This window comes from Colletotrichum higginsianum, chromosome 9 (genome assembly GCF_001672515.1).
Source record: "Colletotrichum higginsianum IMI 349063 chromosome 9, whole genome shotgun sequence".
Classification (NCBI taxonomy): Eukaryota; Fungi; Ascomycota; class Sordariomycetes; order Glomerellales; family Glomerellaceae; genus Colletotrichum; species Colletotrichum higginsianum.
The window spans coordinates 586,700-612,763 of NC_030961.1; the positions used below are offsets into that span (position 1 = coordinate 586,700).

The following is a 26,064-nucleotide window of genomic DNA, read 5'->3' on the forward strand; positions in this document are numbered from 1 at the left end:
GCTTTTGCGAACTCTTCCCGCCAGTGCCATCCTGGGCTGCGGTCTGAATTACCGAAAACGAAGTTATGAACAATAAATTCTGTTGTTACTGACATGCTTGCTTAATTCACCGAACAATCTTCCCTCCCCTCTCTCTTTCCTAATACTCCCTGCACCATGCCAACTCTCCTAGAGTCAGGAGCGGCCCCAGATAAGACACTGGTAGAACAAGACCACCGTTCATCCAGTTGCAAAGTGTTCCCCATGCCTTATCGTTATCGCAGTTGGTGAACTGCTTGTTGGCCATCCTCGACTTGGTGACCGTGTCCTGGTCCGCATAGTTGTACTCGCAGTAACCGTGCGAGGCCAGACACGTCACCCTGGTCTTCCCGTCGAAGCTGGGATCCTTGCCGGCGCAGTCCTCCACCTTGAAGATCTCGCTCAGATTTGCCCAGCCCTTGTCGTGAATCTTGTTCAGGACGTCGACGTAGGTGTTCTTGTACTCCTTGGGGTTGTGTAGCGCGTACGTGTTGCCCGTGTCTGGGTCAACCCAGAATTGGTAGCAGTTGCCGGCAGGGCCGAGTCCGGGGCAGGATATGGCGCCATTGGTCTTGGGGGCGTAGTCCAGTGCGTTCACCCCCGTTGACCGCGCGGAGACGATGCCGTTCGCCTTGAACGCCAACGAGAGGATGTACAGCTGCAGGTCGTGGTACAGCGTCGTGGCTTCAAAGTTGAGGCTGGTCACGGCACGTTGGCTGAAACCGCCGGGCTCGGCTGCGGCTATGAAAAGGGTGCTGTTGCTTTGGAGTTCCTTCAAGGAATCCTGAAGGCTGTCCTGGTACTCGATCACGAGCTGGGCGAGGTTGCTGCCGACTTGGCCCAGGGTGACGAAGCGGGCGTTGGATGAGCCAGCTTTCTGGGGCATGAAGAAAGAGCTCATTCCCGTGGTAACAGCCAATCCGGTGGCGATAAGACCCAGAACGGGGTTAACACCAGCCGCTGCAGCAAGCCAGAAGCCACCGGAGATGGATGTCCACAACAGTGTGCTTGGAACCTGCGGGTCGGTAGATGGGGAGACGGTCGCGACGATGTCGTCTATGGTGTCCGAAGCGAGCGAGTGTCCGTTCCAGAGGGCCTCTGAATACTGGTTGAAGAACTGGTAGATGGCGTAAATGTTCCAGAGCGTGTAGAACTGCTGCGGCGAGGAGTACGTGGCCTCGGAGCCCATCGTCTCAAACCCTTCACATGTGTCTCGGCTGAAGGTGTCGCAGGTTCGACCGCCATAGCCGTTGAACGCGAGGAAACACTGCGCGAATCCCAGGTTGTCGCAGTCGGCTCTGGTGCCGTTCTCGGCCAGCCAATTTGTGATGTAGCTCGACACGTTGAGTTGGGCCCAGCACTCTGACTTGAGGCCCGTTGACGATGACGGAGAACAGTCAATCTCACGGACGGCGACTAACGTTTTGGATGAGGAGGCAATGGCTGCAGTGCACATGAGCCCCATCAACAGAGGTGTTCGAACCGCCATGGCGAGTGAATTTAGCCAACCGTCCAAAGAGAAACGTGGTGACAGAAGAGCGGAAAGTTGCAAGGATGAAGAAGCTTTGACTTGAAGCTTGATTGCTCTCGCCTTTCTGTTTTCAGGTTGGACTGCCTGGTGATATAACACCATTCCCCCATCATCTACATCTCTCAAAACGTCATTAGATGACTTTATTACAATCTCTATCTTGATCATAGCAATAGATTGCTTTGACTCGAGCAGTCAAGATGCCCCGCCGTGTAGATCCCCCCTACTCTTAAGTGTTTGGTGGCTGATCGACATCGCCAACACGTTTTTCATATAGACGTGGCAGTCCTAAGGTTTGTTCTGTAATTGCCTAGACCACCCATTCCCTGACACAAGTATGGGGCCGGGCAAGGTTGCTGACTTGAGGCACCACCACCGACATTCCGGCAGCACCGAACAAGACCTCAGCCACGGAATCGACAGAGATAAGAGCAATTGAAAATTTGTTCCCGTCACGGCATTCATGATCAGAGGACACTCTCAAATTCTGATCGACAGCTTTTTGGAGATCCTGCGGCCCGTCGAAAGTCTCGCGACAAAAGATCCCCTTCGTGTTGACTCGACTTAGATTGTTCATCTTTACGGGGCCCGTCCCTGCAAGAGTCCGAGCATCGATTTACTCTGTAGTTCGATCGTATAGAAGGTTGCCGTGTTTTGTGTGCTGCAAGGTCACGCGTTGATAGAGTCAACAAGCGTTAATCGCGCAATTCCCAGTTTCTACCAATCCACACTGTTCGGCTGCCAGTTTTCAGGTGAGATGACCAGGCATGGGATACATTGTTGTGATCATGTCGCAAAAGCTCACCCACAGTTGATGTGCGGCTTGTATAGAGAGAGGGTTGTTGAATGTTACACCCATCACGACAAATGTTAAAACCAATGGCATTCAAGTAGGGTATAGACGCTATTCGTTTTCTTACAATGATGGCAGAACGAGAAAGAAAAAAAAAGGCTACGAGGAAGTCTTTCATCGAGTGGTGTGATATCCGAGGGACCGGCCTCCCCGTCGTCTTCTCCGTCTTCAGCCAAGCTCCAGAGGTTGACTGATTCATGATCCGCGGGACCAGACAATCCGTGTATTATGTAGCGGGGTTAGCATGTGTAGGCTTCATTTCCATCGCAGGTTGCTTTTGGTAACCTTGGACGACCGGACTCGTTTTCTGACGAGCAAGCACTTCTCTTTCGTGTTGGACAAGTGCTGAGGAGAAACACCAGTAAGAGGCACAGCAGTCTCTTGCGTCGCTTCCCTTGATACCGTAGCGCTGGCGGATCTGGAAACGCTCGCGCATGACAATCCTGCGTTGCGTCGCAATCATCAGCCAAGTTCATCGTCACCGTCTCGCAACACTACAATGAGAAATGACGTACATCCAGCCAAACCCAGTAAGATAGGTCACGCCCATCATCACTATACAGTCGCTGTTTACGTGACTATATCCTTCCATGGACGGGTCCTCGATACGGTGGGACGTCTGGCCAAACACTTTGGAGGACCGTTAGATCCGAAACTTCGAATCCGATTGGAGACATACGAAGACAAGGTAGAAAGGTGCCTAGAAGGCATAATTCGCACGAGGCGCAACATCCACACAAACCATGATGCCACCTATCTCTGTGGGCATCCTGGCCTTCGACATCTGCATTGAGAGTGGTTTGGGTTTGGGCTCCTTGGGCGGCACCGTTTTGTTGAAGACGCGATGGAGACATTGATGCGAGGGGCAATGCGTGGTCGATTCGATTCAGGAAAGGAGGTCGACTTTTTAACCCACTTTGAAAGTTAAGGCTCAGTGTGGCTTGAACTTTGTGGGCGCCTAAGGGCGTTTTGTGTCACAAACTTGATGGCAGTTCCTGGAAGATTGGGTGTCGAGGGCACGGGGGCCGAGAGTAACGAAAGTGGCAACTCAATGTCAACAAACCATGTCCGCGCGGCCCGATGATGTCAGGGTCAGTGTTCTGTCCTTGACTCCCGAGAAGCACGGAAACTCTGTACGGATGCCAAGAATGCTTATGTCAGGAGCCAAGGCGGCGTGATATTGACCGGCCGGCTATCTCTTCCGAGTCTTCTTCTATGGAAGTCTTGGCTAACACGGGCCTTTGTTACCTTTGGCTCCTCTGGCTCGCAACGTGAGTGGAGTCCTCGTCCCAATTGAGATTGAATCGTGCGATCCTTGAACGTCTCACACGGACGCAAAAACAACTGTGCACTCGGTCACGAGCGACAGCACAACTAGAAGCGAGCGACATCCTGTTGGTGGGTAGAGAATAGCAACATTGCTGGGTGAAGCCAACTTCAGCCAAGTGCTCGACTTGTGGGTATAGTGAAAGGAACATGCCGGAGATAGTATTCTGTCTAAGATCAAGTGCAAGCAAGAGCTATTGTTGGTCATTATTTGAAGCAGAGGGATCACACGGCTATGGTCTTGATGCCATCGTATCAACTGACACAAATGGCCATTAACTTGACCGATATTCGTATCCGAGAATCCCACAAGTCGTCCAACTCCTGTCCTATCATCTAGGTGGCTAACAGTGCTAGCTTCAGACGTATCTAACCAAGCACCCTGGTCTCAAGGCGAGAAGTGTCACCAGCCGATGGGTCAATAAATATGTCTGGATCTACAACTTACATGATCATTGGAAGAAGTCACTGTGCAAGAAAATCATATCTCATTACGCTCTATAAAATAAAACAGACCTAACGGAAATAACGATACACGCATTCCTCGTGTTAAACTTTGGAAATCGTCGACAATTCTTAGCTCTCCCCGCAATCGTTTCTTTGCTGTTGAGGACTGGGTACCGCATTTAGTCCTGACGTTGGCGAACGGGACGAGGGAACGGCTTTCCAGGCCAGCTGCAAATCTTCGATGTAGACTTCGGCAAAACCAAACCCTCTGCTTTTGACCGTGTCCAACAGCGATATGACGCGGAGTCTGTCGAGAGAGTGCCGCATCTCCAGGCCAATGACCAAAAGCTGGTCGATGTATATGAAGGCCTCGACGCCCGCATGCGGCATTCTTTTCTCGAGGTGTTCCAAATTGGAGTGGGCATATTCCAGGATGTCCGATTCGTGGAGGGCCTGCTTGGAAACCGAGGCGTTTTGCCATAGAGGGTGGGCAAACAACCGAAGGGTGGATATCTTGAAGTTGAGACTGGTAGACATAAACATGTCGTAGGAAGTGTCGTAGATACTCTTGATCTCCTTCACGGCATCTTCAAGCTCCTGAAGAGACTCGAGCAGTTCCGACGCCTGCTGTATAATTTTCTGTCCGACGGCAAGATGATTTGCGTAAGATGGCTCAGCGTCGTTTCTGGATCCTGGCACGGCTCCGTACTCACTTTCTCGGTTTAGCCACGTGCTAGATCTAATTGGTTGAGTGAGCAATACGAGACGGATACTTTTTAGAGTGAACCAGCCTTACTGCGCGTTGATGTCTGTGAAGGCAGCAAGAAACGTACAGTGGCATTAGAACAGCAACGCCACGTGCGCGTCAACTGCCGCCACCTCGCTCTTCAGCTTCTTGAAATCTACCAGCGTCTTGTTCCATTGGGCTTCCGTAAACACGCTGCTGGAGTCGCGCATAAGGCAGCCCAGCCCTTCAAGGACCCGGAAGAGCAGCAGCAAGGACTTGTCAACCCGTGTCGAGAACCCGCGGGCCCCGCGAGGTTGCACAACGAGACGAGCAACCTGGTCGAGCACTCCCAAGGCCCTTAGGATGGTCTCGGGTCCCCGACTGCTCATCATCTGTGTCGAGGTTAGCCAGGAATAGACCAGCTCTCGGACTGTTCCGGTACGTGCCTGCAGCAGACAGAAGAAGACGGCAAGGTGCAGCAGGGACTTGTCCAGGTGCGGGCTGGGTTGTTGAAGACGCTTCTGGATGGTGTCATGGATCTCGCGCTGCTCTACCTCCATGATGAGTACGCCGCTCTTCTGGACGGCAGCTAGCTGCAAGCCTCTGGAGGCATACACATTGGCGATACAGGAGAGGACTGTCCGGATACCACTGTCTTCTTCGGACCAACGGAGGAGTTCGGGGGCCGAAAACAGATCGGTAATTGGTGAAGGAGTGTCCCCAACGAACTGCTGGACCAGAGCTAGACTTCCTGGAACAACTGTCGTGGATATGAATGGTCCCTCTGGTGCATCGATGACGGCGGAGGTCGGCCCGTCTTGAGTGATGGTTCCGGGCTCGGTTACCTTCCGAGAAGCTTGACTCCGACATACCGTCAGCCGGTGTTTACAGGCAACGCATGGTCGACCACCTTCACACTATTGATCAAATTCGCATCAGCACGCCGGCTCGAAGCCCAAACGGAGGGGGGGGTGTAAGTCTGGCTGCGACCTGCCTTGGTCCGACGTATACGGCACTGCTCACACCGACGTAGCCGGAGTCGCTTATCCAAAGGCCCGATACTTGGGGCTTTTTGTTGCCCACACGGTGATGGTCTCATGATGACGAGACTGGACTGAGTGAAGAGAGGGGTGGTTTCCTCGTAGTGAGATCGTTGCGACGGCGGTAGATGCCCGAGACGAGTGCCGGGTTCCGTCCACATTACGGTCAAGATTGGAAGTCTCCTCGGCAGTGTTATTGTAGTCTTGTAAGAACCAGTAATCAGTATCTCGTTGACGCGTCGCTCGCAACTACTCAGTGGGAATAGGGGCAGGGTGCGGACCAAGCTGCCGGTAGAGCAAAGCTTAACTGCCCGCAGGCACCGAAGAGACGGAATGGTCTAACTTCTTCCGGTAGTCATTGCGCGATCCCTGCAACAACCTGCCCTACCGTTCGGCGACTCCCGCAGCTCGTTCGGGCAGTTATAGGTTAGTCTTGCTTCAGACTTTGAGTATAATGATGGGACGCGCTTGTTTACAAGGTAGAGGTCTGTGCCAGAAAGGCCATGGCCTCTCCAAGATCCATGCCGCTCTGGTATGATGGAAGTTTAATTCTGCGAGTGATCAACAAGACTTTGTCCTTGGACAATATGTATCATCCCTGGTGTTGGCATCTGAAATCCACGGAGCATCATGTGTGAGAGGCTTGAGCCAGTCACTAACCAATGCCGAAATGTGCTGCGTATCTCTGCAGCTGGATGCTTGATGGTCATCTTGGGACTCCCTTGAGTTGATTGAAGCCATCTCGAGTACGCATACACGTAAGACGGGCCGACTTCAGATAGGGTTCAAGACAAGCCAGGATCAGGATGCAAGACAACGTAGAGACTGAAGCTAACGAGAACTCATGATTCAGGTGTGTAAGAATTAAACAAAGGTTGCTGACGCCAGCAATCATACTCTATATACAGAAATACAAGGCCCGGGCACAAGTAGATGACAAGTACAAATCCCTATCCCCAGTCTACCTGACTCGACAGACAAGTCGCCGCCTCTCAGGCGCTCCTCACAATCAGGTCGGCCGCTCTCTCGGCGACGGCGTACAGGGTGCTGACAAGGTGCCCGCAGACCTGGAACGGCAGGACCGAGGCATCAACCACGCGGACGTTGGAGGTGCCGTAGACCTTCAGGTTGGCGTCGACGACGCCGCCCTTCTCGCGGGACATCATCGCAGCGGTGCCGACGGGGTGGAAGTTGGAGCGGTAGTTGCCCTTGATGTAGCCCTCCCAGCCCTCGACATCGGCGTCCTCGGAGACGACGTCCGCGCCGGGACGGGTCTCGGTCCCGGCGAGGGCGGAGAACGGGGCCGTGCCGTACAGCTTGCGGATGAACTTGGCGATCTGGACCTGCTCAAGCAGGTCCCAGTCGAGAAGGAAGTAGTTGGGGTTGATGACGGCGTTGGAGGTGGACGCCTCGCCGATGTGGACGCTGCCGCGGGCGAAGGGCAGGAGACCCCAGTACTCGCTGCTCCAGGTGCCCTCGGCGGCGTTGACGAGGACCTCGGCGACGGGGATGCGGGACTCGAAGATGAGGGACCACTGCATCTGGAAGAACTCGAGCAGGTCGGCGGCGCGGGTGACGTTGCCGTTGACGGAGGCGACGGTGGCAGCGTAGGCGGGGAGGGCCTCCTTGATCTGGGCGGCGACCGCCTCGACATCGTCGTCGTCAAAGATGTGGGCGACGGAGGGGTAGGCGACGGTGGTGAGGGCACCGTCGACGGTGAAGTTCTTCATGTCGAACGAGAGACCGTTGTTCATCTGGTCCTGGAGGTTCTCACCCACAGTGGGGAGGTCGACGACGGTCTGGATGCCGTGCTGCCGGAGGACGGAGGGGCGGCCGACGCCGGAGAGCTCGAGGAGCAAGGGGGAGACGAGGGCGCCGGCCGAGAGGATGACCTCCTTGCGGGCCTTGACGACGCTGCTAGAACCGTTGGCGGAGATGACCTCGACGCCGTCGGCGGTGGGGACGGTGGCGTTGTCCTTCCAAGTGAGCTTCTGGGCACGGGTGTTCAAGAGGACGCGGAGGTTGGTCCGGTTCTGGTAGGGGTAGTAGTAGGCGCGGGCGGCGTCCTCGCGGACGGCGCGCTCCTGGTCGACGGTCCGGGGGAAAACGGAGAAGCCGACCATGTTTCCGCCGTTGACGTCCTCGTTCCAGGGCAGGCCGAGGTTCTGGAAGGTGGAGTTCAAGACCGTGGGGACGGTTCCGTTGGTCTGGCCGTAGGTCCATCCCGTCAGGAGGGGGCCGTCCTCGCCGTGGAGCTCGGCCTGGTACTCAAGGTGGCCGGCGACCTGGCGGGCTGGCTCGGGGGTCTGGAAGTGCTCGCTCTTGAGGTAGTACGGGAAAAGAGCGTCCCAGTTCCAGCCCTCGTTTCCAAGCTGCTCCCAGGCGTCGATCTGAGAAGCCTCGGCACGGGTGTAGGCCAGTCCTGATTTCTGTCAGCTTGGGCTCACTTGTTTGTCTTCTCGTATGAACGAACCGTTGATGGTGCTGGTTCCTCCCAACGCCTTGGCGGCGCGCATAGTCTGGACTGAGCCACCGCCATACGTCTGGTTCGTCGTCTGGAAGGCGAAGTCGATGTCGGTGCCGAACGCGAGGCCGTATCCGTTGGGGTTGGTGACGTTGACGTTGTCGAAGACGGAGCCGCCAGCCTCGATGATCAGAACCGAAACGGCGGGGTTCTCGGACAGGCGGTTGGCGAGGGCGAGACCACTGGTACCGCCTCCCACGATCACGTAGTCGGGGCTGTTAGTGGAGTTAGTGAAGCGGACTGCCGCTGCCGCTGCTCCCGAGAGGAGGGCGGAGGTCGTGATGAGGCCTCTCATGATGAGTCGTGTGCGGTGGTTATATTGCCCTGTAAGTGAGCGAGAGTTGGCTTGAGGCGAATGAACGTGGGACGCTTGGGGAGACTGAGCAACAACACTTCCGGTGAACCAAGAGGTGTAGACGCCTTTTTATCTATATTAACACATCCACAACCGGGCGTAGAAAATTTCTCAACGTTTTGACTTGAGCTGAATCTTTCCAAGTTTCCCTCATCACGTCACCCACATCGACCCATCCAGGTCCCATCCCGATGAACCGGATTACACGGGGAGACCGCCGCGGGGCATCGACTGGAGCGTTCTGTTGGGTGTATGTGACTGCTCTTTCTTCAGCGCAATCTAGACGAGCGACCGCCCCCCTTACTCAAGGCTCGGTGAAGTGGGGTTGCGGCGTAGCTGTCGATGCCGAATATACCGGGGCTGCGCGGTGAAGAATCTTATTGGGTATCGCCGGGCTTGATCGGACCGATCCACCGGTAGTTGGCAGGGAAAACACATGCTTATCAATGATTGGAATTCAATGATCCAGGGATCTAGAGCTCGCAAGAAAATGTCTGCGTAGATCAGCGGAACCCTGCAAGGGGTATCCTTCTCGAGTGCCGTCAACTTGGCCGGTGAAAAGGTCGAGACCGGCGTTGAAAGAAGATGCTAGAGAGCGGGTGGCCATTCCCGAATCAAGGATTGGGCTGCACGTACTGAGTCGTTTGAAGTCAGGGATCTTTGGCAACAAGGCACAAAGTGTCCGGGCCTACGTCATGCCAAAGGGCCGATGCAACCAACCTCTCGCAACGGCATGCCGCCTTTTCCCATGCTATTTGGCCGGCTGGCTGGGTATTGATGCTTCAGTTTAAGCTCATGTGCCAAGCCTACGCGCCAAGTGGTGTTTATTCCCAAGGATCATGCAGTGGTGGACCTGACGTTGTTGGCCACGTTCAACCGCCTCTCCTTGGTGCTCGGATTTACGGACATAGACAGCAGAAAGTGGGCGCAAGTTGGTGAATGAAACAACAAAAAGACGGGTCTCGAGAAACGCTTCCTAAGCACATAGGGGAATTAAGGGAATCAGAGCCCCATGTGTTGTCATGCTCGAGTCGGCCCGTCGTGTCCCAAAAACTTTCATGATGTGGATTGGAACTGGGCCCTCTGGCTTAGATAACAAGCAATAAGCATCGATGGCCCACCAGGCAAGATATGACTAAACCCCCTTGTAGGAAGAGCGCGCGCTTGTGACTATTTTGAGTCTCTGGCTGCTCGGCACAACGTTTGCTTTGCATGGTAGGGCATCAAAAGGTCTTGAAAATGGTCTTCTAGCCTTCGAGATTCGACCACTGTGGCCTGTTCACCAACACCCCGCATCCCTGCGTCCCGCCTTTACGACGAACCCTTGGTCTTTAGGTCTGGTCTGCTTAGGTCGCGAACTTAATAAACATCTTTTCGCTGCTGACATTGCGCTTGATCCTAGCGAGGGGTTTGCTAGGATAATGTTAACGCCGAGTTGTCGTTAAGACGGTCAAGAAGTCGGACAACTTATTGTGATTCCCGCAACGGCATCGCCATTACCACCTTAGTAGAACACTGCTTTCACGCCAACATTTATTTAGCTCTGTTCTGAGCCATCCGGACCGCAGGAAATATCCCGGTCAAGTCGTGTGAAAACGCTAGTCAAGTATTTGCAAAGACATAATGATGAGTTGATGCCAGGAGCGGAACGAGAGGTTTCGTGATTGAACCCAGTGGAAGTCAGGAACTTCAGTTTTTGTAGTAACATCTTTCGGCAACTTATGAGCAAGCTGTGATGGCTTGTCGACTCGACAGCTTGTAAAAAGAAGTCATGTAAGGGAGACGCGACACTTGTGTGTGTATGAGATGAAGGGGCTACAAATAAGAACATGAGTAACGAGCCCATAGACACACTGTATCAAAGTGTCGGGGCCGAGTCAAATTAATAACATTATCCGATTTGTGAAACTGAGTCGATGCCGCAACCATGCGTCTTGTCGGTTCTCACGCCGGCTCCTCTACCGACTTCAACTGTTCCAGGCGTTCCAAGTGAACAACTTTCAAACCCGCACGTCGTGAACTCACTTCCTCGGTGTGACCTTCTCAGCTAGCTTATCAAACTCGCCCTTCTCCATCACTTTCCCCTGGCCCTTGGACTTGCCCGTCAGGTGGACGAGGTATCCGCCCACGGCCAGCCCGGCCGCCGCAATCGCCGCCAACGTCGGCCTAAGCGCCATCAGCAAACGTCACAGGGAAACTTCCATCAGAGAAGAGGGGGGTGGGTTGGGTTCCGAACTCACCAGCTCTGGGACGGGCCGCTGCTGGACGGCACGGGCTCCTGGCCTCCGGGGCCGCCGAGGTCACCGTCGCCGTCGCCGCCGGGCTTGCTCGTGCTCCACCTCACCTGCCGCGCCACGGGAGACGCAGTCGCTCTGGGGACTGGTCGCGCGAGGGCGAGACGGCGGATGGTGAGGGATCTCAGGGCTGTCATTCTTGTTGTCTGTGTATCTGGGGATGTGTATTTCGAGGGTATTTGCGGCTCTGTAGGGCTGTAAAGCAGGCCTTTTCCGGATGCAAGTTTATTCCTTCGTCCAATAGATTATGTCGGCTCTTTTCTTGTGGTAATGTCCTAGGCGATATCTTCGTTGAGGGGGTCCGATAACAATGACCAAAGTGATATTGATGTTTCTGAACAATGGGTGAAGTTCATGTTAAGTTGAGGCTGGACACGCGATTGATTGATTGGTGGTGACGACACCAATTCGCAAGTCGATCCGGGTGCGGAGGAAATGCGTCATATGTGCATCATCACCAGCCGTATCCTCGCTCCCTTTTTGGCGTTTATCCCATCATTTTATTACACCACCTCAGGGGAAATCTGTCCCAGATGTACCGTGCCGTGTTCTAGAAGCCGGTGCGGCTCTCCATGCACTTCTTGTTGCACTACACCTCTTGTAATCCTTCTGGATGTGGCCTCAGGTAGTCGTTCTCTCACCCGCCACAAGCCGCTCAGGTTTCCTTTCCTTGCACGGGTTGTGAATTAAAAGTCATCTATTGATGTCTATACCCGCTAAGCTACATTGGCCGGGGATTCACTGTATCCTACCCGAAATCAGTTTGCGAAAATGCCAGGACCTCCGTGAGGCCTTCTTGTCCCTATTCCAATGCCGTGATGTGTAATACACACGGTGGATGGAGACATGAAGGAAATCCATGCGACTTATGCCCTCGTGGAGTCGTAATAGTTAGCATCCCTCCATCAACGAGCACGGCCTGGAGGATGCAGATATTGCCACGGACACTCCCACAAGTCCATATTCGGCTCCCCCAGCCCCTTCTGGCCATCGATCCTCACGACCACGATACGTTCAGGCTCAACCCACGTCACCGGCAAGGGGCGCCACGCCTTGACCCGGGGCGGCGTCCAGGCCCTGGTCTTGGGCACCACACGCACTTCCGGCTCCGTCCACAACTCCCCCTCGTCGGTCATGGGCCGCTCGTCCATGCTGACGTCGATGGCGTGGTAGACGTCGTCCAGGATTGCGCGCAGGGCGTGGCGCTTCTGCGTCTTCTCGCGGTGCCTTCTGCGGGGTTCGCCTGGCGGCAGCTCATTGAAGACCAGGAACTTGACGAGGAGCGTCAGTTTCCGGAGGCGCGGGAAGTTGCGGATGAAACGCACGCCGGCTCGGCAGCCATCCAAGCTGTCCCAGCTCGAGTGCAGGCCCCATTCCATCGCAAGGTACTGGAGGTTGGCGAAGTGGTCGGCGTCCTTCATGTCCGGTAAGGGCGGTACTAGGGTTTGTCGTCAGCTCACGGGGCCTCGGGCGAAGTCGAGACTCAGGGGGGGAAAGAGAAGGGAGAGGCAGGACTTAGGAGGGTTGAGACTCACCTTGGTAGATCAGCAACGTATCGACGGCGAAATTGATATAAACGCCTTTGCCCTGCCTCTTGTGCTCGCGGGTCAGATACAGCACCTCTAACTGGCCCTCTCGCGAGCCCCGTCGGTTACTGGTGACGTTCAGCAGCTCGGTGCGAGACTCATGGCAGACGTGGAGGAGGGCCGGCATGGAGCGGTAGAGGTCGAATGAGTCGTCGCTGAGCATGAGGCGCTGGTAGAGCGGGGGGCGGTAGCCGGACATCGTCTTCTTGTTCAAGACGCGCGCGACGACAGCGGGCGGGGAGCCGGCAAGGGCGGCAAGGTTCCATATCTGGGCGCGCAGCTCGGGCGGCAGCGAGCCGAAGAGGTGGAAGGTCTGCGAGGGCGTCTCCTCGGTGAGATCCAGGGAAGCCAGCCCGGCTCTGAGGAGGAGGTATCGTGATGACGGAGAAGCCATGGTGTATAGTGAGTCTGTGACATCAAGTTTTATTACCTGTTGACTTCTTATCAAGGTAAGCAGAATAAGGATTCGGCAAAGGCATGGAGCAGCAGCTGGATTAAGTCGGTCTATACAGAACAGCTCAGTGGGTTGGTATAAATAGGACGTGGTGTGGTATCAAGGAAGATCTTGAGGCGGTTAGTATGGACGAAGTGAATGACGAGGCACATGTAGGTGAATTTAGCAATATGAGGCAAGTGAATGATGAGGTATACAAGAATGAGATACTCAATAAGAGGGATGTAAGTGATGCAGTATATGTCAGTGTGGCCCGATGCTTAGGGAGAGACGAAGCAGAGAGAAATTAGGTGATGGCCACGACGCGGCGAGTCTATTATTCTTTCTCTCTCATCTCCTCATAATATTTTCCAGTATTCTAGGGATTGAATAGACAACAAAGTTCAACATTAGGCTGAGTCAATCCAGAACCCGCATGATGCAAAACAGCACGAGAACAACACGTAGAATGAGTCAAGGGACAACGGGGTCACGCTACGGCATTTCGTGCCTAACCGAGGCTCTAACCCAAGGACCAAGGGAAAAGACTTTGAGATGACGAAAAAGAATTCGCCTCTAATGAGGCAGTGACAGAATTCTGGAGTTGGAACCATGTCATGGCATTGCCGTCACCGTGCTGACCGCCGTATGGGTGCCCGGGGGCTATGGACCGATACATTCTCACCCAGTGTATTATACAGTCTTCCCTTGTTTGTTCTTCATGACAACTGACATTGAAACAGCCTTTTTCTGAATAACGTTTGTACAATAGGTGGTCTATTTACCCTGGCCGCCGCCTCTCGGGATCACTAGCGTTATGCATGCCAGAATCCACACACTTTACCCGCATACCTGACCCTGCTCTTCTTCTTGAATGGGCTTATGCTTTGTAAATTGTTGACTCTCACTGACTGGGGCACCGCAGGGGGTAATTCTATTTGAATGTATTGTCTGGCTTCGACCCAAGAGGGCTATTCATACCCATTCCGTCTTCACCCGACCTTGATCTGGCGACACCAGTCCCGCCCCTGTGACACCTGCCAGTTGCACAACTGCACCTCCAGCAAGATGCCCAAGAACCCCGCGATGCAGATGCCGCCGCTGTCGCTGACGCTCGTCGCCCCGAGGCTGAACTCGCGGTCCTCGCTCGGCACCGTCTCCATGATCTCGGCGAACGTGTTGACATAGACGGCGCCCCCGAGCAAGCCTTCCCAGAAGACGACGGCGAAGACGACATACACGGACGGGAGGAAGTCCAGCACCGCGTGCGACGTCAGCAGCGCGAGGTTGCCGACCTGCAGCAGCGACGGCAGGTACAGGCGGTGAATGCGGAAGAAGGGCGTCGAAGACCGCGAGATGAATACGCCCAGCTGGTACAGGAACCCGTACATCGGGTAGAACTCGCGGAACTCGGTAAACGGCGAAGACGCCAGCGGGAATAGAAGCGTCGGCGCCACGCCCTGGTTGATCGTGTACTCGGCCACGTACACGAGCAGCAGCGGCAGCATGTACGGGAAGAAAAGCGCCCTCGCCCTCGCGAGGTTGTGGGCGAAGCTGCTATCACGCTGGTGATGATGATGATGCCCCGACTGCTGCGCCGAGTACGCCGCCGAAGTGACCGATGGGCCCGGTGCAAGCAGCGCCGAAGACGCCGCGTCGCGCGGCATCTCCCCGACGTCCTCGTCGTCGAGGTCCCGCTCCGGCACCGCCGCATACCCCTTCCCACCGCCCGCACGCAGGGGTCCCTTGGGCAGCACAACGAAGAAGCTAACGAACATGATGGACGGCAGGCACGCCGAGAACAGAAGACTGCTGCGCACCGTGAATCCCCACCAGTCCGTCATGAGGACGTACAGCCCGGCACCGACAAGCCCCGCGGCGCCCGTGCCGCTGCCCCAGCCCGCCAGACTCGCGGGGCCGTAGTAGTGCGTCAGGCCGAGGAAGCTGAGCTCGCCGCCGCCCGAGCTGAGGCTGGCGATGACGACACCGACCATCTTGACGGCGACGGAGCGGCCGGGCGGCGTCAGGGCGACGAGGAGCATGCCGGTGCACGAGAGGGCAATGAGGACGAGCACGCGCAGGGCGTAGGGCACGCGGTGGATGAAGTAAGGGGCGACGAGCTTCGTGAAGAAGGACGGCAGCACGTCGGCGAGCAGGACGACGCCCTTGGGTACCGAGGATCCGACGAGGTCCTGGGCTGCTGAGAGGATGATTACGTAGAGGACGTTGTTGATGAGACCTGGCGGAGGCACGCTTCACGTTAGCAACACGGCTCTTTGTTCTCTCTTCGTCTTCTTCTCTCCCAAGGAAAAGCCGGAGGGGAGCGGAGAAGGGGCCGGTACCGAGAAACCAAAAGGCCACGACGACCTGCGTGTCGGCATGTCGGAGGAGCGCGGAAACGCGGGCGCGGTACAGCGACCACGACGAAGACGGCGACCCGGGCATCGGGAGGAAGCCGGAGGACGAGGGCGATCGGCCGGTCATGGTCCACTACAGCGCGGTTGTCGGTTCCCGCGGCGAGAAGGCATCTAGAAGGGGAGGGGGAGAAAGAAAGAAAGAAACGATGTGCGGGCAGATACGTCTTATCTCGACACTTCGGATGGAGGATGGGGAGGGGGGAGAATGTGGTTATTGCGCTGGTTGGGTCTTGGGCGTTCTGATCTGGCTTGGTCCCATGGTTTCGGTGCGTCGGACATCGGTCACAAGATAAGGATGTCGTAGTGGGGCGATAAGCCCGGTGGAACGGCTCTGTAGCCAATGACATGCCTAGATGGGACAAGCCACGGAAGCTCTCGCTGTGGCCCTGCGGGGACATCCCTGTCAGGGCCACGCGACAGAGGACAACAGCGTGACGTCGTCGCGTAAAGTGGCCGTCTACCTCGTTGAAACAGCAGTTCTTCAGAGTCAGTCCCCACTCCATCCATTGAGTCTCGTCCATTGTAGAGGATACATGTCTGAAAGCATTTTGAAGGTGAATTACTGTAATGCTAGCTTTCGTTTCGATTTAATCAGCCTCTTTATGAGCCGAGCATCGGGTATCTCCTGTCTGTAGTTGGCCAATAACATCTTTCACATCGGCCTCTGCGCCATTACATGCCGCTTTCTCGCCCAAGCATGCCAATGCCAGCTCGCCGCCTCCAAGCCGACATTTGAGTAACCTAAAATCTCTCTTCTATGTCTTATCACAAAGCTGGCCCCTCCCACGCATCTCTGTTCAGCCTCATCAGGTAGGATTGCTTGTGGGGGAACGCGACCTCCCGCTCTTTGGCAAACCCGGCTTGTTGCAAATGCTGCAGGAACCTATTGCTTGCGAAGTTAGCTCATGGCTGACCTTACAACCCGACCAAGTAAAGGGAGGAGGTCTCTTCACCTCGCGTTGTCGATGCGCGGCTCCAGACACACGTGCATCGTCCGGTAGTCGTCCGTGAGACACCAATGCACCAGGCTCGACAGCCACGCCGGCACCCGACCACGCGCCCACTCCTCGCCCACAAAGACGTGAACACCGCGGTCGTAATCCCCGGCGTCGCTGCCGAGCTTCTGCCCAAGCACGTCCTCTTTTACCCAGTATATCTCAAAGTATCCAAACGGCACGCCGTCCCACATGCCAATCACCGGGAACGAGTGCTTCGAGCCCAGCGCGTTGCTTAGGAAGTCGGGCGTGTAGTCTCCCCAGAACTTCTGCACTCGCGGGTTCGCCAGCCACGACCGCAGCAGCGCCGTGTCGGAGAGCGTCGCGAGGTGGCTATTCTCGGCCGCTTTGGGCCCGACGGGTCCAAGATACGGCACGGCGTCCGGCGCGAGGGATGCGATGCGGAACGACAGGTACCGTCCCACGCTCGGCACGAACCGGCAGTAAAACACCTCCCCCATGCGGCCCGGCTTGCGGCGAATGGGATGACGGACGCCGTTCGTTACAGTGTACATCAACGGCGCCGGCGGGTAATACGTCGGGAGATGGGAGCTCGAGTAGAACGGACCGATGGGGAAGCTTGGCGTCGTGACCATGGACATGGCCGGCGGGCCTCCGGGTACGTCGACGTCGGATCGGCCCCCCGTCGACTGGTGAGGGGAGTGGATGGGCGTATGGTGCCGCGAGTGGGTGAACTCGGTGCAAGCTGGCGAGCTCGGGCGGCTGCCGGCCGGAGACTCTGGGTAGGTCGAGGCGGCGCTCGTGCGCTGCAGCGTGAAGAGGAACAACCGTCCCGGTATCTGCCAGAACATGCGGCGCGAGACGAACATCTGCGACCACTCCTCGCCGTTGTCCTTAATATTGGTCCCCACGGCTGAGTCCAGCGAGGCGATCAGCCCCATGCGCTCCAGCTTTGGTATCAGATTCCTGCCGCGCAAGACACCGTCGCGCCTGATGTTGATGCGCCACTCGCCCTTCGGTCGTGCCATCTCGGGGGTAAGCCTTGATGCGTCGGTCGTGAGGTAGGGCGACGGCTGGGGTTGGTGAAAGTACCAATAGAGTGTGACCCAGAGCATCATGGCGATCTGGCGGGTCGGGCTGGCGGCGGGCTTGAACTCGGTGCTCGAGGGCTGAGATATCGACGAGATGAAGAGGTTATCGTTCTGCAGGGTGGGCTGCTTGAAGCTGTGGACGTGACGCCGGCGGGCGCGTGCGCACTCCCCGTCGCTCTCGTCGCCGCCATCGGCGTTGTCAAGGACGGGCTTGTCGTCCTCGGTGTTGAGCACGATAGTCCAGCCGATGGGGAAGGGGTTGTTGTGTGTGTTCAGGTCGTGCGACTTGAAGAATAGACCCGCGAAGACGGGTGTCACTGTGAACGTTTGCCCGTCCGGCAAGTGGATGATCTGCGGAGGCATCGCTGTGGATCTGCCCGCAGCGGCCTCGACACTAGACCAGGCTTGAGCTGCTGGTGGAGGGGAGGGTAGGGGAGGGGGGGACAATGACGGAGGGTTACCTAGGGCACAAGGAGGTACTGGTAGGGGCAAGAGAATGAGGAGTCGGGGGTAGGCCTGGAATAGGAAGACAGCGGGGTAGATCAGAGCTCTCACGCTCCCTCTTCTCTCTCTCTCCTCAGAATGATACCGAGCAGACAGTCTTATGTACCCGATAGCCGCACGACGTTGATATGCGCGTCGGGCTGATGCAGGATTCTCGTCAGATCCGGGGACGGCTTCTAGAGCCCCTTCTGGAACGAGGAAGCAGCCATTCAGTGAAGAGCCATATGCGAGGTAGCGAGATTCTGACAAACAGGGACCTGTTGGTTGGGTGGTGGCATGACGATGCGTTAATCAAGTGGGGTGAAGCTTTGTGGTGTCGTGAGGCGGGCGCACTAGGCACATGCTATAAGCGGTACGTACCTTTCAGAACTCTCTCTCTCTGGGTACCTCCCAGCAAGTAGTTAGGCTGGGATGGGAAAGGACGGGGACAACGAGCGGTTGAAAGCGGGGATTCTCGGTAAAGCCGAAACGACCCACTTCAGCTCCCCTCACCGGCTTACACCGAGCGTGGTCTTTGGTCATATGGGCTGTTGCTGGCCAGCCCACTACCCGCAAGCCGCCGCTGGAACACGCCATCTTCACTAACGCATCCTCGTCTGATCCTTCACAGACCTCACCTTGGAAATCGAGCACGCAACAGTCTCAAATCAGATGTTTTCCTCCCAAGTTTCTGGTCAAGATGCGGAATCATAACGTGAAATCAGAGTGCTCCTTTCGCTATGTGTCTTCCGCTCCGGGGTATGTTCGTTACTATGATGCCCTAAGTCTTAAGGTACTCAGTATGATAGGGCTGGTGTACAGGGTATCGTACAAACACGCACGCACACAAAACCACACGTAACGATGCGTTACGATGTCTTCTTGTCCTCACTCTTCTCCCCTGACTCCTTGGACCCCTTCTTGTCGTCCTTGCGCTTGTGCTCTACGCGTTCGGCCTCCTCTGCGTCATCCTCATCGTCATCCTGCCTTCGCCTCGAGCCCTTCTTCTCCTTGTCGAGCACCTCCTGGACCTCCTCGCCACCGAGGTCCTTGGTCTCGTCCCAATCAACGTCGTACTCGGTCGCCACGAATCTGATCTCCCGGCGCAGCGAGTTGGCTTCTTGCACGAGAGCCTCCCACGTCGCGGGGTCGAACCCGCGCTCCTGGTAAAGCGCCTGCTGCCGCTTCGACACGGTGATGTTCAGCGCCGCCTTGTAGCTGAGGTCCTTGCTAATGTACAGGAACCAGAGATAGCCGCCCATGATGGTCGACAGGCCGGCGAGGTACGTTACCGGCTCGACGAGGTCCCAGCCAAAGTCGGTGTGGAACGTGACGTAGTAGACGACGCCCCACCAGCCGGCGAGCAGAGCAAAGCCACCCTGTGCGAGACGGTGGGCTCCGCGATGCGCGAGGTAGTCGCATTCTTGTTTGATCTTGGCCAGCTCTTCGACGCGGCGAGACATTCTGCGCAGTCTGATGCGCATGTAATATGTCCTGTCGTTGAAACTGGGCACTGCTACGCGCAGCTCCTGGTCGTACCCCTCGATGCCGATGGAGAACTCCCGTCCGCGGGCGGCATCCCTGATGAAGTCGCCGACCTCTGTGCTGCTACTCCAACGCACCCAGTTCGTGTCATCGCCGTCCTTCTTTGGGCCCTCGTGGCCGAGACCCGAGTACGACGCTACGTTGCCCTCCTGTTTCTGCGACGCGCGCTTGTCCGGCTTGGTCTCTTTGTGGTCGGCCTCGGCGCGGAAGTAGATCTTGGGGATTCGTTCGCGGCGGCCGTCGTCGATGGGCGGGATCTCGGCCTGGAGTAGCCGTTCGAGGTACGACAAAGGCTGCTGGGGGTGGACGAGCAAAGCCAGCGGTGCGATGTCCTCCCTTTCGTCGTCATTCTTGGGCTTCTGCGTGATCCGCGATTGCTCGGCATGGAAAGGAAGCGGCAGGATGAGCTTCAATAGCCTCGTTGGTGTGGTAAGTAGCCGTCCTGGATTTCGTGGCGTGAGCACGTTAGGCAAACGAAACGCGCTTGGGCGCTGAACGGTGCATGAAGGGCGTACGTACCTCGAGTCTTGTCCCCGTTAGTGGGATCTTTGGACGATTCCCGCTGGTCGAGCTCGTTGCCAGCACGATGCCATGGCCTCTCTTCTTGTTTCCGCAGGGCGATCAGCTCATCCCGCTCGAACTTCTCCTTGTCCTCCTCCTTGTGCATGTCATGCTGGCTTGCCTTCCTGGCCTTGGCATCATCAATGTCGCCTCGAAGCTTTGCAGACAGACGGAACGCGCGTGCCGGCGCTGGGGCATGGGTGCCGATGCCGAAGCCGGCTGGGCGAAAAGCTTGTCTGAGAGAACCATACTTGGGGCTGAAGCTGCTGGTAGGGAGTTGCAGGCATACGCGACGGAACGCGTAGCTCATTTCGATATCGTGCGGTCGTAGTAGGATCGTGTTTTATCCGGTTTTATTTCTTTTTTTGGAGAGAGGTTTTAGTCGATTAAGATGGACTGAACATTTCTATTATTTGATAAATACTTCATCGAGGGACCCAGGTTTCCCAGGGTACTCGGCAGCAGGTAGGCATTGGCGTCGCGCCCGCCGAGAGCGAGGTCCTGCTCCCAGCGTCAATAACCTGGCTGTATGACGTCAGCAGATTCCGGAAGGTCACGTGATGTAGCTGAGGCCTCCATTTTCTTGCGGAGCTGTAGCTCCAGCGCTCGCCCCAGCTCCAGCTCCATCCAGGCTTGGCAGGTTTTTTGGTGCAGCCTCAGCTCAAAATGGCCAAAATGCTCCGTCATCCATCATTCATCTTGGCTCCTCCACCGGTGTCGCCCTTCGCATCATCCTAACCAATCTCCGCGGGAGTCAGCTTGGTCTCTCTCCTGCAATGTGCCTCGCTCCTGGCCGTCCTCGAGTCCCGGTTTTTCAATGACCAAAATCATCATTGGGCGATCAACCAAGCTGCATGTGGCTCCCGCCAAGTCTATTGCGTCGAGACCAGTCACCTCCATGCTTTCCCTGAGCTCTCGCGCCAGTTGGCCGACATCATCGATGGATACTGTGGTGCAGCAGTGTGCAGGCACAGATACAGCACTCTGTGCATCATTTTTAGGCCGGTTTAGGTAGGGGCTGTAGTCCTCAGCTTATGTACCGCCATTTGACGCTCTCCCACCCCTTTCGTCTCCGGATCCGAATCCCGTATTTTTCGCCGTTGTTCACGGGCTTCACGACGGCTCCCGTCATTGGGCAGCCCGCCGAGTCGGGAATTCCCTCCGTCTCCTTCATGTTCTCATCCAAGGGCGAAACCTCGAATCCCGCCAACAGGGACGCCACGAGTCCTAGATTCTCGGCAAAGGCAAAGTTGCGCCCTGGGCACAGGTGTTTTCCGCCACCGAACGGGATAAACGCCGCCCTCTTCATCTTCTCCGACTCGGCGTGCTCCTTACCGCTCCTCACCACGAACCTGTCTGCCTTGAAACTTGCGCTGTCCGGGCCCCACGAATTTTCCAGCCGGTGCAGGACCTGAGCTGACACCTGCACATTGCAGCCCTTCTTGAGGAGGTATGACTGCCCCTTTCCATCCGTAACAGTCGTGTCTTCCAGCACCTTTCGGTTGCCCATGCCCTGGTTCGACAGTCGGATCGCCTCACGGTAGCAGCTGACGAGCAGAGGACACCGTTCGTTTATCGTTCCTATGTCGATGGTGACATCGTCGTTGCTTCCGCGCCGGGCCACTGGCAGTACTTCTTCTCTCAGCTGGTCCGCCAATTTAGGCCGACTAAAGATCTGCACCATGAACCAGAACAACGTTGGGATCGTGTTGGCTGTCGCCACGTGGAGCAGAGCAACCTCAAACATGCCGACTTCTTTGCCCGAGATGCCGTGCTTTCGTAGGACTGCCGCGCGGCTCCTGACGATCTGGGAAGCGTCCTCGTGATGATCCCGGTTGTTGCCATAATACTCTCCCAGCGCCGCCTGAAGTCGTTGTCTCGCGTAGTAAGTCAAAGCACCCACTTTTCGGCCACCCCCCCATTTCGGCCGGGGTTTTACACCAAAAGTACTACTTTTCACTACACCCTTTTATTAATAACTAATATAGATAAATAAATATAAAAAGTCTTTTAAAATAGTTTTTTATCTCTATTTTATATATATAGTATTTTCTAACTTTATATAGCTTAGTAATATACTTAGTTTATAGTATAAAGTAAAAACTCTACTTTCTAATACTATTTTTAAGATTTTAAATTTTAGTATTATATAGTAATTATAGTACTTATAGTAAAACTACTTAAATAACTTTAATTATAGTATATATTTATATTAAAAGAAAGTAGATTTACCTATATAAATAGCTTATTTACTATATAAGTTTAAAAATAGTATAATACTAGTAAAATATATACTAGTTAAATTTTACTTTTATAATACTTATATAACTACTATTAAATACTTAACTATAAGTATATAATATAAAAATCTAATTAAAAAAGTATATATATATACTAAAAATAGCTTTTTTAATATAAAGCCTACTAAAATATTTTAGCTTAAGCTACTGTTAAGGACCACTAGTAAAATATACTATAATCTTAACATTTTAAGATTTCTAACTTTAAAGACTTAATACTTTATATATAGTATAGTAGAAGCTTTTATACCTATTATCTATAGTTATTTTATAGTTATATATAATATATAATATTTATAGATTATTTAGGGTTAGGGTTAAGGAGCTAGGGTTGTTAGTTTTAGTAGATTTTAGGTGTAAAACCTGGCCGAAATGGGGGGGTGGCCGAAAAGTGGGTGGTTTGACTTAACACTTTCGCGCCGTGATGGACGGGGCCACCCCGAGCATCAACAGCGGCAGGTCTGCTTCGAAGGCCCTGTGCACGAATGAGTCCACGTCCAAAGGCCCTGCAGTGGAGAGCACCTACCACGTATCTTCCATCAAGCTCGCGCTATTTCTGAGTGGATTGCCGGGGCCGTACAGAGCCTCCGTCGTAGCCATCGTCATCAGGTTACGTACCCAAACGAAGAAGTTCGTGGCCTCGAATGTTTCAGAGCCATTGCAGACACCGTCCAGTGCGTCAGACACATACGTGAGCGCGTTGGCGTTCATTTGGCGCAGGTTGTCCGCGGTCATGGATTTGTGAATACAATCAAAGAACTCGGGCAGCAATGTGGTTTCTTGGATGACCTTGAGCATCGCGTTGCTGAAGCCGATCTCCCTCTGGGCAAATTCCACGGCGAACGGCTCAAACGACAAGAGCCGATTTCGGTAGACGGATTGAATTACCGTTGGTTCCCAGATGCCGTAAAGCTTCCCGCTCAGAATCGGAAGCGTGGCGACCGCCATGTTGCGATTCCTGTGCCCGTGTCAGCGCTTTTGATGGCTTGTTCTGCCTTGTCGGCTTACTCCAAAGTCTTAAAATAGCGGCTCTGGTGCCGGATCATTCCGACGAGGTGTCCGACGATGGGAATCTTGGGCTTCATCGGCGGCGGCTCGCGTTTGTCCAACTGAGGCGACGAGAACCTGTGGATGAATATCGCGAGAGCCAGCACCACCGCCACGGTGACATATGACGAAGTCGACCGCTGCACATCCTGGACGACGAAGGCCAAGACGCTCCCTGCTGTTGGGGCATCGTTGCCCACCATGGTCCTGATTTTCTCGCTCAGTGCTGGAAAAACCAGTCAAGTTCGAACGCTGAGAGGCTCTTTAGAAGTGATTCGGACAACCTCGCGCCACTGTCAGATAAATACGACGAGGAGAGCTTTCCTCAAGGCTAATGGTGAAGGACGGCGGTCGTTGCACATTTATCATCTAGTTGCCTACATAACCTCCGAGAATATTGCAGCCTACCCAAGACAGTTAAGACCGGCGTCAAATTCCTTTGCTCCCTTACGGGCGACGCCCGTCAGAATTTAGTGTCGGTTCCCGACCCAAAGGATGCGAAATGAGGGGTCTACCACCAAAGCCAATCCTCGGCTGCAGAATTACCCTGACCACCACACCACCCTTTCTTCTGAGTTTCCCACTCTTGACGTCAATTCGCTGATGCTGGCTTATTGCTGACCAAACTCTGCTCACGGTGCACTGTGCCGCTTGCATTGCTACGGATGTGAGCTGTTGCCTACGGCTGGATCGGGCTCGAGAGAAGCCTGCCTCGACTGTTTCGTTACCCAACGGTTCATCGCATCCTAACTTCGAGATCCATGGCGTTGTGAGAAATGCATTTCGGTCGTGGTTTGACTGATCATGCCGCATCGTTTGGTTGCGAAAAAGTGGCGGGTTGTGCAGTTGCTGCAGAGCCCCGGGGTTTGGCATAAGCAAGGTGCGTGGACGAATCCGCGTCAAGTCCGAGATGGCCAATCACGTCCAGGTTGGCATCACCAGGAGGATGAGAAGCCAGGGGCAAGTCAGCATTTATTCCTGCTGGTTGGTGCGCCACCGACCAACCTTTCGGCGTAGTATCACTCGAGTAGCTTAGAGCATGTATGCTGTTGGCTGCCGTAAAGATCTTTGCCTTTCACGTGTACGAGTTGAATAGGTGACGATCCGGCTAAACAACGGTATGGCGGACCGTGGGTTGGGCTGCTTGATCGGGGGAGTTGATCAACATCTCCCGACATTAGAATGAGCACGAGGCAGTTCTTGATGTTGAGGCTTCATGCTAACGTCACAAAGTTCAGACCACTACGCAGTAGCCATTTGATCTCACTATTCATCGCAACGGAGTCTGTCGCTAACCTTCACTAGCACGCCGATTGCTGTAGCACCGAGACTGGCTGGGGAATCGCGTGTCCTGACTTCGCCGATAACCGAGTATTTGGATAGGCTATCATTACGATGTTTGTATCGGCCGAAACTGCTGCACGCTAACTGTAGATCGGTTGTTGCGCCATAATTACAGCTATCAAGTTACAAGGCTCTTTATCTCTATTGCGCAACCATTATGTATACCGTCGTTGGTGGCAGTGCAGGTTGTGGCATGGAGCTTAATCGAACTGGTGTAAGTTGCGCCTAAAGCACAGTCCAGTAGCCACTGAGAGATCCGAAGCATTGCAAACTTGGTTCCATACTTAGGTCTGGGCACCGTGAAGTTGTACTAAAGACGCGAAGCCGCATCGTCATTGGCGGGGCCGTGATGCTCGGGGGCATGTTCAGATCAACAGGTATGGAGTCAGAGGACAAGCCCATTTCCCCATACAGTCTAACGAAAACAAGAAGGGTTGGATTGTTACGAGCTTTGCATCCAGCTGGCTACCTTTCAGCACCCGGACGAACCTTTCGCCATTCGGAGACTGCATTAGAGGACAGCAGGAGTGCAACCCATGTGTCACCTGACACAGAGAATCTCATTAGGCCGTCGGTCAACATTCTCGGGCGTTCGGAGTCGTTGGCACGAATCAGGCGTTGCACAGCCGGGCCTTCGGCAACAAAAAAAAACTAAACAAATGAATGGCGGGCCCATCCATCACCAGTCCCTGACTACGAACGGCGCGAACAGCAAGAGCACGACTTCATGGACTTTCATCTTCTGTTCAAAACCGCGTCACTCGCTCTGCACAAAGTTACAGTAACTGCACTCGATTGTACCCTTCAAAACTATGCTCGGTGTAATGGAATAAGTTTGCGCCATATGTTCCAAGGAGGTTAACTAAGCTCTATGGTCCTCGGTGAGCTATTCTTATTGCGAGTCAGAGCATGGCTTAGTGGGAGTATGTTTGATTGAACCCGGAACTAGGACCCCGGCTTCCGGGGTTAACAGTCAATCCCCTCATTTTTGAGTCCGTTACCGCCGGTCGTTGGCCCCGGACTTTGCTCCACGTCTTTCTTGATCGCCCTACTAATATATTTGCCTGTGCGTTACGTGTTTCCAGAGTTTCTATCCGTACTGACACTGTTGAATCCGTAACTGACTTCTCGTACTTCGAACCCTGTTTCTGAAGCCCTTCTTCCCAGAGCTTCGAAAATGCACATC

General features: G+C 54.8%; 9 protein-coding genes across 9 annotated transcripts; all 9 read right to left on the reverse strand.

Annotated features, from left to right (window-relative positions):
* Nucleotides 1-139: 139 nt before the first annotated feature.
* Nucleotides 140-1,507, reverse strand: CH63R_12417 (uncharacterized protein; the record flags this gene model as incomplete). The annotated part of the gene is made up of 1 exon (XM_018307391.1): nucleotides 140-1,507. The coding sequence occupies one exon, from the start codon at nucleotides 1,505-1,507 to the stop codon at nucleotides 140-142; it is 1,368 nt and encodes a 455-aa protein (XP_018151808.1).
* A 1,373-nt stretch (nucleotides 1,508-2,880) lies between these two features.
* Nucleotides 2,881-3,256, reverse strand: CH63R_12418 (PLAC8 family protein; the record flags this gene model as incomplete). Its single annotated transcript, XM_018307392.1, has 2 exons — nucleotides 2,881-3,032; nucleotides 3,082-3,256. 2 exons carry the CDS (start codon nucleotides 3,254-3,256, stop codon nucleotides 2,881-2,883), a joined length of 327 nt encoding a protein of 108 aa, XP_018151809.1.
* A 1,048-nt stretch (nucleotides 3,257-4,304) lies between these two features.
* Nucleotides 4,305-5,462, reverse strand: CH63R_12419 (uncharacterized protein; the record flags this gene model as incomplete). The annotated part of the gene is made up of 2 exons (XM_018307393.1): nucleotides 4,305-4,814; nucleotides 5,034-5,462. 2 exons carry the CDS (start codon nucleotides 5,460-5,462, stop codon nucleotides 4,305-4,307), a joined length of 939 nt encoding a protein of 312 aa, XP_018151810.1.
* Nucleotides 5,463-6,934: 1,472 nt separating this feature from the next.
* Nucleotides 6,935-8,761, reverse strand: CH63R_12420 (GMC oxidoreductase; the record flags this gene model as incomplete). Its single annotated transcript, XM_018307394.1, is given in 2 exon segments — nucleotides 6,935-8,371; nucleotides 8,390-8,761. 2 exon segments carry the CDS (start codon nucleotides 8,759-8,761, stop codon nucleotides 6,935-6,937), a joined length of 1,809 nt encoding a protein of 602 aa, XP_018151811.1.
* A 2,081-nt stretch (nucleotides 8,762-10,842) lies between these two features.
* CH63R_12421 (uncharacterized protein) lies at nucleotides 10,843-11,252 on the reverse strand (the record flags this gene model as incomplete). Its single annotated transcript, XM_018307395.1, has 2 exons — nucleotides 10,843-10,987; nucleotides 11,062-11,252. The coding sequence occupies 2 exons, from the start codon at nucleotides 11,250-11,252 to the stop codon at nucleotides 10,843-10,845; spliced, it is 336 nt and encodes a 111-aa protein (XP_018151812.1).
* Nucleotides 11,253-12,020: 768 nt separating this feature from the next.
* On the reverse strand, nucleotides 12,021-13,095 carry CH63R_12422 (uncharacterized protein; the record flags this gene model as incomplete). The annotated part of the gene is made up of 2 exons (XM_018307396.1): nucleotides 12,021-12,553; nucleotides 12,651-13,095. The coding sequence occupies 2 exons, from the start codon at nucleotides 13,093-13,095 to the stop codon at nucleotides 12,021-12,023; spliced, it is 978 nt and encodes a 325-aa protein (XP_018151813.1).
* Nucleotides 13,096-14,126: 1,031 nt separating this feature from the next.
* CH63R_12423 (Protein BTN) lies at nucleotides 14,127-15,618 on the reverse strand (the record flags this gene model as incomplete). The annotated part of the gene is made up of 2 exons (XM_018307397.1): nucleotides 14,127-15,373; nucleotides 15,477-15,618. The coding sequence occupies 2 exons, from the start codon at nucleotides 15,616-15,618 to the stop codon at nucleotides 14,127-14,129; spliced, it is 1,389 nt and encodes a 462-aa protein (XP_018151814.1).
* Nucleotides 15,619-16,500: 882 nt separating this feature from the next.
* On the reverse strand, nucleotides 16,501-17,961 carry CH63R_12424 (Siderophore biosynthesis; the record flags this gene model as incomplete). The annotated part of the gene is made up of 1 exon (XM_018307398.1): nucleotides 16,501-17,961. The coding sequence occupies one exon, from the start codon at nucleotides 17,959-17,961 to the stop codon at nucleotides 16,501-16,503; it is 1,461 nt and encodes a 486-aa protein (XP_018151815.1).
* Nucleotides 17,962-18,950: 989 nt separating this feature from the next.
* Nucleotides 18,951-23,737, reverse strand: CH63R_12425 (Siderophore biosynthesis protein; the record flags this gene model as incomplete). The annotated part of the gene is made up of 6 exons (XM_018307399.1): nucleotides 18,951-20,068; nucleotides 20,146-20,450; nucleotides 20,927-21,171; nucleotides 21,239-21,994; nucleotides 23,106-23,445; nucleotides 23,496-23,737. The coding sequence occupies 6 exons, from the start codon at nucleotides 23,735-23,737 to the stop codon at nucleotides 18,951-18,953; spliced, it is 3,006 nt and encodes a 1,001-aa protein (XP_018151816.1).
* Between the last annotated feature and the right edge of the window lie 2,327 nt (nucleotides 23,738-26,064).